General features: G+C 49.9%; 1 protein-coding gene across 1 annotated transcript in view; it reads left to right on the forward strand.

Moving 5' to 3' along the window:
* The window catches only part of XPO7 (exportin 7), a 29,589-nt gene that overhangs the window by 14,320 nt on the left and 5,618 nt on the right, over positions 1-9,651 (forward strand). The window contains exons 11-20 of the mRNA XM_010024131.1: positions 505-698; positions 1,752-1,857; positions 3,064-3,199; positions 4,127-4,200; positions 5,247-5,327; positions 6,072-6,135; positions 7,275-7,383; positions 7,802-7,908; positions 8,349-8,437; positions 9,140-9,247. Of these exons, the coding sequence (XP_010022433.1) occupies positions 505-698; positions 1,752-1,857; positions 3,064-3,199; positions 4,127-4,200; positions 5,247-5,327; positions 6,072-6,135; positions 7,275-7,383; positions 7,802-7,908; positions 8,349-8,437; positions 9,140-9,247 (1,068 nt within the window). The remainder of the gene's footprint in view (positions 1-504; positions 699-1,751; positions 1,858-3,063; positions 3,200-4,126; positions 4,201-5,246; positions 5,328-6,071; positions 6,136-7,274; positions 7,384-7,801; positions 7,909-8,348; positions 8,438-9,139; positions 9,248-9,651) is intronic.

Genomic DNA, 9,651 nt, shown 5'->3' on the forward strand with positions numbered 1-9,651 from the left:
CCACCCGGGCCTCGAACCCTGCCGGGGATGGGGCAGCCACAGCTTCTCTGGGCACCCTGTGCCAGCGCCTCAGCACCCTCCCAGGGAAGAGCTTCTGCCCAAGAGCTCATCTCAATCTCCCCTCTGGCACGTTAAAGCCATTGCCCTTGTCCTGTCCCTCCATCCCTTGTCCAAAGCCCCTCTCCAGGTTTCCTGGAGCCCCTTTGGGCACTGGAGCTGCTCTCAGTTGTCCCCTTGAGGAGCCTTCTCTTCTCCAGCTGCCCCAGCCCAGCTCTCTCAGCCTGGCTCCAGAGCAGAGCTGCTCCAGCCCTCGCAGCAGCTCCGGGGCCTCCTCTGGCCTCGCTCCAGCAGCTCCACGTCCCTCTTGTGTTGGGGGCTTAGTGCACACTGAAGCCAGGTCATGGGGAGCTTCTCCTCACCCAACAGCCCCAAGTCCTCCTCTGTATGGGTTAGATGGTCTCTACAGTTTTAAGTCCTTTTCTAATCTGCTTTCTTGCTGCTTAGGGATGGTTTGGAGGATCCGCTGGATGACACTGGCCTTGTACAACAGCAGCTAGATCAACTGTCCACCATCGGCCGGTGCGAGTACGAGAAGACCTGTGCTCTGCTCGTGCAGCTCTTTGACCAGTCAGCCCAGTCCTACCAGGAGCTGCTGCAGAGTGCCACCGCCAGCCCCATGGACGTTGCTGTTCAAGAAGGTGAGCATGTTTGAGAACTGTGGCCTGTGAGCTTGCAGTAGGTTGCCTGTTCTCCCGAGTACCATATCAGAAGCCTACACTCATGGTGAAAGCCTGCACCCAAAGGTGGGAGGCAGATCTCTTAACAGGGTGGTGCTCGTAAGGTATAGAATATTTTTGGCTCTAGACAGACACAACATTACTGCTGAAGATATTGCTGTCCTACAAGTGACTCCAGTCCTTTTTTGGGGGGAGATGTAGCATATGTCCTTCTCCAGGCTTTCAGAGGCTGAGGATGTTCTCCCATCCAGAGGTGGTCAGCACTGCCTGGCCCCATCCCTCTTCTGTCAGAGGCAGGATGTGGAGTGCTCATTTGAACCTCCCTGTTGAGCGTGGGACAGAACCCTCCAGCTGGTTGTTGGTAATGAGTAACTGGGAGTGGGGTTTTCAGCTGGTGCCAGTGTCTGAAGGATGAAGGAGGCTGTCCACAGTGTTGGGTGCATTCAGCACGCAGGTCCTGTACTTGCCTGGCTGTTTGGTTTGGGAATTGCTTAATACTGGTTGTAAAGTAGCAGTTCCTTTGGAGATTCGGGTCTAGCTGTGTTATGCCCCTTCTCTAATGACACAGCTGGCTTCCTCTTCCAAGGAGCAGTTGGGCACATCAGCACGGGTGTGGAAACTGTTCCTCTTCCTTCTGAAGCAGTATTATCTGATCTAACGTAGCGCTTTGTTATTTCTCTTTTTGTGTGTGGGCAAAGCTCCACATGATGTTGTCTTCTCCACCAGCCACACGTACTTTGAAAGAATAAATGCTGCCTGCTGGTATCTACACGTGTTGAAACACACTGAACATGGTTTTACAAGTGGCTTTCTGCAGTGGAATAGCTTTAAGTAATGAAATCTTCGCCGCAGACCTCATGTTCTTGTTTTCTTTCTAGCAAAGCCATGCCTGCAAGTGGAAAACAGAGTAATTTGGGTATAGATGGGCAGGAAAGCAGAAAGATCCTCCCTCAGAATCCTGTCTTTGCCTAAACAAAATGCACATGTCCTCCTTGTGATGTGTCTTGGTTGCAGGACGCCTGACGTGGCTCGTCTATATCATCGGGGCAGTGATCGGTGGCAGGGTCTCCTTTGCCAGCACGGATGAGCAGGATGCGATGGATGGCGAGTTGGTCTGTCGGTAGGGATGCTCTTTTCTAGCTGCACCACCACTGAAATCCACAAAAGAATTGCTCTCCTGAAGCTGACACCATGTTCTTCCCCTCTTGTCACCGAGCAAGTGTGGAATTGGCCATCCCGAAGGAAGAGATTGGGGCGCTAGCTGGAGCCACTCAGCAACCTTCTGCTGTGGCTTGGCTAAATTGGGAGATGTGGGTCATAAGAAAGAGAATGAGAGGGGAAGAGCTTGTGGGAGGGGGATTGCACCAGGCTTAACTGCATGCACTGAAGTAGATCTAAATGCATGACAGTTATTTGCTGGGGTGGGGGAAAAGTCTTCTTGCCAGTTAATGATCGAAAGTGGGATTTGTCCATAAATACACTGTGAATATTGTAGTTCTCCTATAGCTTTAACACATCATCTAACCCATGCTGGATCTTTGGGGTTGTAAATCCTCTCCAGTGCAAGCTTTATTTGGTGGATTTGAGAACACATAGAACGACCTTGAGTCACACTGACTGCCTTCTGCTCCAGAGCCAAATTGCTCCGCTTGGAAGCTAGGGTAGGAAAAGGATGTAACTGGGAAGGTATGGAAGCTGGCCTGTTGGTGAGCCAATGGATAACGTCAAGCCCTGGCTTCCCATGTAGCTGATGAGTTAATGAAGGGGAAATGGTGAGACCCTGCATATATTTTAGCTACTTTAGAGCCAGCATATGAGAGGGGTGTTTTTTTCCCGCTTTGTGGCACTTGCCATAAAGAATTTCATTGCTTTTGCTCCCCTGCTCTGCTGTGTTACCTAAAATCCCTCCACCCCTTCTTTGCCAGCAAGGCCTGCTTACTGTGCACAGGTCACAGCAGTGCTTCTGCTGAAGGTGGGGTTGTCATTTAGAGTCTGGCTCTTGTGAGGGGAGCACTTTTCTCAGGTGACTTTGAGAGCATGATGGACCAATCATGGGTCAGTGCTCTAAAGCACCTGGAACACACTTCTGTGGCAAATTAAACCCAGGGCCTTGCATCCCTGTTAAAAGGGATATGGAATCCTTACGATGACCTTGCCCTGGAGAGGAATGTGCCCTAGTGAGAGTTTTGTTACCAGTTTTTATCAGTTCTTGACCCACAATGCCCACAGCAGGTAACAGACACTGTTGTGCACAGCCTGGAAACAGCAGAAATCCCTCCTTTCTCCCTGTGTCCATCTGCAAGGCGTGGTTTTCCCCTCTCTGCAGGGTGCTGCAGCTGATGAACCTGACGGACTCTCGCCTGGCGCAGGCAGGGAATGAGAAGCTGGAGCTTGCCATGCTGAGCTTCTTCGAGCAGTTCCGCAAGATCTACATTGGAGATCAGGTGCAGAAGTCTTCCAAGGTAATCAGTCCTCTTGGCTGCATCTCTGTGGTGATGCAAAGTCCAGTAATAGCTGCCCTTTTAAAATGAGAGCAAGTGGTGTTATTTATTTTCTCCTCTTTATAGCTGCAAACACTCAAACCTGTGCTGGGTGGTTTAGATGCATCTCCAGTGTTACCTTTGCAAACTCTGAGCTGGTTTTGAACTGCCCTGTTCTGCATGTGTCAGGAAGGAGCCAGTGACTATGCCAGTAACCTGGTACTTGAGACCTGGCTTCAGTTTTGTGACTTGCTGGCTTTCTGCTGTGACTTCAAATGATACCTGTGAAAGTGTGTGGGTTGCACCACCTCATACACCCATGAGGAACCTGAGCTTAGTGTCTGTGCCTTGTTTCATCAACTCCGTTATATCCATTCTTTTCATCACAAGGCAATTGTAGATGTACTGGACTTTGCCTTGGTGTCTCTTTAGAGATGAAAAATACCTTCTTTAAATAAAGAATATGTAAAGAATAGGAGCATCATCACTCCAGAATCAGGTTCTCTTCCTTACTAGTAACATATGGCTTTCATTCCCCACCCCAGAGACTTTGGAGCAGTGATGTGACAAGGGGCTTAGAGTTCCAGACAAATACATTAAGGTACTGCATGTAGCTGCAGATGGAGGAGCACAATTATATCCCCTTTCCTTAGGGAAAGTAAGTGCTCCAGCATCTGTGTACAGTACCTGAACCTGCTACGACTGGTGGTATAAAGAGGTAGCAGTGATGAGGGCAAGTATTGGTCTGGATCAGATCAGTTGACACACAGAGAAGCTTGTGATCTGGGAAAGCCCAGATGTGCATCCCCCTGGGCATGTGTGCTGCAAAGGGAGGACAAGAGAAGAACAACCTTTGAGCAGAACTTGTTTTCTTGACAGCTTTTAATTGGTGGTGTTTCCCTCCTCCAGCTCTACCGCCGCCTCTCAGAGGTCCTGGGGCTGAATGATGAGACCATGGTCCTGAGCGTCTTCATAGGAAAAATGTAAGTGCTCCTGCTCGCAGGCATCAGAGATTCCAGGGCTTGTTTGAAGGTATAACCAGGAAAACTGGTGCATGAGGGAGTGTTGTTCAGTGTAAACCTAGGAACATCTGGTTACTCGAGAGAACACGGGCTTTTGTCAGGGCCCGAGTCACGCGCAATCTCCAGGATTGATTTATCCACCGTGGAGACACCACCATAAGCTGTATACCAGGAGAATGGATTCTCTTTCCAGTGTCTGCTCAGTAAAACCACAGTCTGAGAGGGGACAGCCTCAAGCACTCATGCCCTATCACTTGACTATTGGCAATCACCAGCCACGAAAGTTCAATGGGGAGGGGACTGCTCCTTCAAACTGTGCTGTTCAGTCCCAGAGTAGTGCAGGTCCTTGCCTTGAAACTCCTCTGCTCTGCTAGGCACCTATTTGGCCTGTTCTTGGCAGCTCTCCTCTGGACCAAACCTGTCCACTGGCTTTTTGTCATGTCTTCAGCAGCCTCCGTTAGTGTTTTTGAACCAATTCAGTAGCTCCAGTGCTGACACCCAGTGCCATGTGCCTGGTGAGGTGCAGCCACTAGCTCCCCCTTAACTTCTTTAGCATCACCCCCATCTTTACGTGCATGGGGGTGATGCATTGTCCCCAAGGGGTGACGTGGCTCTCCTGGAAGAAGCAAGGGCTACTAGAATTCTGCAGCTGACAGTGGATGGTGCAGGTGCAGAATTGCATACGTCTGCATGTAGTCACTGCCGCAGAATTCTCTTACCCTTGCTGCAGAAACCAGCCCTGGAGTGCCACAGAATTCCAAGGGCCTGGGTATGGGCCAGTGTAGCTTGGGACCCAAGTAGTGAAGATTATCTGAAGGATAATTTTCTAGTCAACCAAATGTAAGTACAGTAATTTTATACCAATATTTTGTGGCTTGTGATGTCTGTGGTCTCGGTGGAGGGTGGAGCTGATGATGTTGGGTGACTCTTAAACTGAAGAACCTGCCGCACAGCAAAGGAGAAGCCAAGCAAACCCCTCTGATGATCCTTGTTGTCCTCTTCCCTAGCATCACCAACCTGAAGTACTGGGGTCGCTGCGAGCCTATCACCTCCAAGACGCTGCAGCTGCTCAATGACCTCTCCATTGGATATCCTTTTAAAAGAGCTGTTGGGTGTGCAGAGCACTTGAACCTCAGGATGGGGGAAGAGTGACCCAGATGTTCGGCTGGAACAGGAGCACTCTGCGTGGAGCAGGTTTCTGAAGCACCCCTTCTGGGTAGTGAGAAGAGCAGAGTGAGAGTGCAAGTGCTTGGTCACCATCTTACCTAGACTCACAGAACCCAGCCTCGTTTGTGTGGACGGGACCTTAAAGCTGCTCCAGTCCCAACCCCTGCCCCGGGCAGGGACACCTTCCACTGGAGCAGGTTGCTCCAAGCCCCTGTGTCCAACCTGCCCTTGAACACTGCCAGGGATGGGGCAGCCACAGCTTCTCTGGGCACCCTGTGCCAGCGCCTCAGCACCCTCACAGGGAAGAGCTTCTGCCTAATGTCTAATGTAAAGCTAGCTCTGGAATCGCAGTGGATGGTTATAATGTAGGTTTTTTCTTTTGGACCTTAAGTTTTTTGTAGCTTTCCATCCACACTTAAATTTGTTACACTCTGTCTTGTGGTCTTCTGCTTGTTCTTCCTGGCAGAGTAAATAAAAATGGTCACTGCAGGTCTCTGCAGTAGAGATTTATGCAACTTGATTGCTCTTGAAACAAGTGGGATTGAGAGTAGAACATGTTCGGTAACACAGACATAAGTCCTCTTTCAGTTTTGCCCTGGAAGTGTTTTGCAAGCATTGTAAGAAGTTTTCTACTGACTCTGCTGCTTCCTTAACACCCCCTTTACATACAGCAGTGTTAGAAAGCTGGTGAAGCTGAGCGCCGTACAGTTCATGCTGAACAATCACACGGTGAGTCCTTCCACCTCCTGCATCTTGTCTCACAGCAGCCGCCTCCATCTGCCTTCTGCAGCTGAGATAATCCCCTCAGCTTAACATCTGGACTCACTTCTGAAGTTTCCCTGTCTCCCAGATGTTTCGGATCCTGCTAGCTGCCATGCATGGTCTAGGAAATGTGCTGTGTTCTGTCTCTCTTTGTTCCGTTTGGAGGGGCTGTAATTGTGTGGTACCTTTCATCCCCAAGGGGTTAATGGGAGGATCTCTACTCTCCACTGAAAGAGCCATCTCCAGAGGGGAAATGCAGGAGACAGCTGGTACTGCTGCACATGCAGCCAGGCAGTGAGCACTTCATGCAACTTAAAGCAGCATGTAACAGCATTTCACTGTTCCTGCTTTCATTCTGAAAGTGCTGATTTGGAAGAAGTGCCATGGCTTGCAGTGCTTAGGATAGCAGGCCTGGGCCTTGGTCACTGCCCATGTGGGGGTACTACCAGTGTGGTGGTGCTCATTGTGCACGTCTGGGCTGCTGATTGAAATCAGGAATGTCAGACTGAGCAACTAAAGGCGGCAGCAAAGTGTCTCATTTCTAACTCACCTCTGGGTGCATGTGGTCATCTCATATGACTCCCAGCACCACGTCCAGAAGGTTTGCCTTGACCAGTTGCACAAGGCACTGTATTCCTTGAGCCAGGATATGTGTTGCAGGCAGTCCCATGTCCTGTGTTTAGTGCAGAAGCTGCACATCATCTGGGGCTACTCTTTCTGTGGAGAACATGGGCAGAGTAACTGGGTTTTCAGCCATTTAATGCTTGAAGGGTCTCGTGAATAAGGGGAGCAGATTACTTCTGTGCTCTGGAGGCAGAGCAAGGCTTCCTTGTTCATCTGGTCCTGGGGAATTCCAAGATGAAAGATGATAGATAGCACTGCTGGCTTTGCCGGTGGATAGGACACGGTGCTTGTTGCCCTCTGGTGGTGTGTTCTCTGAGCTGGCTGGCAGATGTGGTGAGCAAGGTACCCATGTACCTCCCTGCTTCTCATCCTTGCACCAGCTGGGGATCAGCCAGGGGAATGAGGGCTCCTCAGCCTTCGATCCAGGAGCCCATTCGAGGTGGTGGTTCCCCTTTAACCCATCTCTTCTCTTCCCTTTGCAGAGTGAGCACTTTTCCTTCCTGGGCATTAACAATCAGTCCAACCTGACTGACATGAGGTGTCGGACTACGTTCTACACTGCACTTGGGCGTCTTCTCATGGTGGATTTAGGTACTGGGGTCTCTTCCTGGGAACCAGAGCGTGGTTTGGATGCCAGGCTGAGCTGTGAGCTCCTTCAGGAAAGGATGCTGGGAATGAGAAAAGCCAAATGGGATAAGAAAAAGCAGGGGAGAGAAGCTCGAGAGTGGGTTTGATGCCATGTCGCTGAGTACAAGTAGTCCACAGGTACATGGCACCAAGGCTGGGGCTGTTTTCCCTTCATAATATTCCCGATGTTTTCCTGATTTGGCAGTTTGCTGTAAGCCTTATCTATAACCTGGATATTGGCATCGATAGATCTCTGTGTCTGTCTGTCTCTGCCTCGAGCTCTGCAGGCCCACCATAGGCAGGAGCAAGGGTCTAGTATGTGCACTCTGTTTCCTCCTTTCTTATCTCCCCCTTTCCTGATTTCCTTTTCTTTTTCTTTCAGGGGAAGATGAAGATCAGTATGAGCAGTTCATGCTTCCCCTCACAGCTGCCTTTGAGACTGTGGCACAGATGTTCAGCACAAATACTTTCAATGAACAAGAGGCAAAAGTAAGTTGGGCAGGACCTTCCCTGTTATCCGTGCTCTCCCTGCTGTTTCCCTCAGGGCTTTGACATTTTCAGTTCAGGCAGACATGAGAGAACTCCTGCAGAGTGAGAGCATCCTCTCTTCTGAATGAGACAAGTAGATGCTGGAGGGATGGGGGCTTTCCTGTCAGTGTATGGGGAAGCAGTGGTGCACCTTGTACCCTTTGGAGTTCATAGTTAAAGCACCAACTTTCCTTCTGTTTGGAATGAAAAACCCCAGTACTGTCACTGCACTGGCTCAAATTAAAGAGGCACTGAAGAGGAAGAACTGTCTAACCTGGGATTGGCATCCAGCACAGAAAGGCTGTATTCCGGGTGGGATGGGAGGAACTGGGCTGGTGGAGCCAGGGAGGGAGAGATCCATGGGTGTTAAGTTTTAACATCTCTTTTCTTTTGCAATGCAGAGAACTTTGGTTGGCTTGGTGAGAGACTTGAGGGGAATAGCCTTTGCCTTCAATGCCAAGACCAGCTTCATGATGCTGTTTGAGTGGATGTATCCTTCTACTGCCCTAAAACTTGAGTCATCATGTCCCTCAGAGGGGAGAGAACTCTGTCTGCCTGCATCCAAATGTCCTATTTTCCCTGCGAAACCCTGACTGGGGTTTCTCTTCACTTGTATAGTACTCAGTATCCTGTCTCTAAGCCCTAAAATAGGTCTGTCTGTAACCAAGTCAACCTAGAAGTCTGCTCAAAGCCAACTGTTGGGGTTTTTCCGAGTGGACCTAAAGAGATTTGACCTACAAAGCACAAAGGCTTTGAACAGGATGCGTGCTTCCCGGCAGCAACAAAAGCTTCTCCTCTTGCTCACCAAAGCCAACAGCAGTTGGTATCCTTGTCCTTTTGGTGAGCACATAGCTGCTCAAAGAGCACGCTGGCTAGGAAAGGTCAGCAGTCTGCACTGACACATCTTTGGTTCTGGCTTCCCTTTCGTTCAAGACCTGTTTGGTTCTGGCTTGTCCTAGTATAAGAAGTGTGTTTGCAATGCTTTCAACACACTGAAGAGGCTCTATTTTTAATTATGCTCATTTATTGTGTGATAAAGCAGACCCCAGCAAGCAGCATCTCTGTTTAACCCTCTCACATAAGCTGCTTCACAAGGCATGGGTGCAGTACAGAAAAATAAGCCTTTTGGTAGAAATTGTGACCTTTTTTGCTTCAGGCAAAGCCACAACATTCCTTAGCTTTCACCCTGCAGTTACCCATCCTACATGCCAATCCTGCAGCGGGCCATTGAGCTCTGGTACCATGACCCTGCCTGCACTACACCCGTCCTCAAACTGATGGCTGAGCTGGTACATAATAGGTATGAACCTGCTTCATCTGAAAACTGGCAGGGATTTGTGCCTGTGCTGCTTCAGCCTTTGGGGGTGTTGGTGCCCAGTTGTGTTTGCTGTGCTTGGGTTATTTATGCTCTCAAGGCTGCGAAGGGGACGGGGGGAAGCTGGCTCTGGATCAGCAGAGAAGAAAATCGAGTGCTTCAGATGTCGTGACTCGGACCAAGAGACACGATCAATAGCACTGGAGTTCTTCAGTGCCTGCTTCCAAGGACAGCAGCGCCAGAGGAGGCAGGCAGCTCACGTTCGGTTTTAAAGCCTGTGTTTCAAATGAGCCTTGTTCTTTCTGGCAGCCACATGAGCACTTGTGCTTTAGAGCATCAGCTCTTGTTGCCAGCAGAGAGGTACCTCTGATGCCATCCACGTTGCTCGG

This window comes from Nestor notabilis, unplaced genomic scaffold (genome assembly GCF_000696875.1).
Source record: "Nestor notabilis isolate BGI_N333 unplaced genomic scaffold, ASM69687v1 scaffold14421, whole genome shotgun sequence".
Lineage (NCBI taxonomy): Eukaryota > Metazoa > Chordata > Aves > Psittaciformes > Psittacidae > Nestor > Nestor notabilis.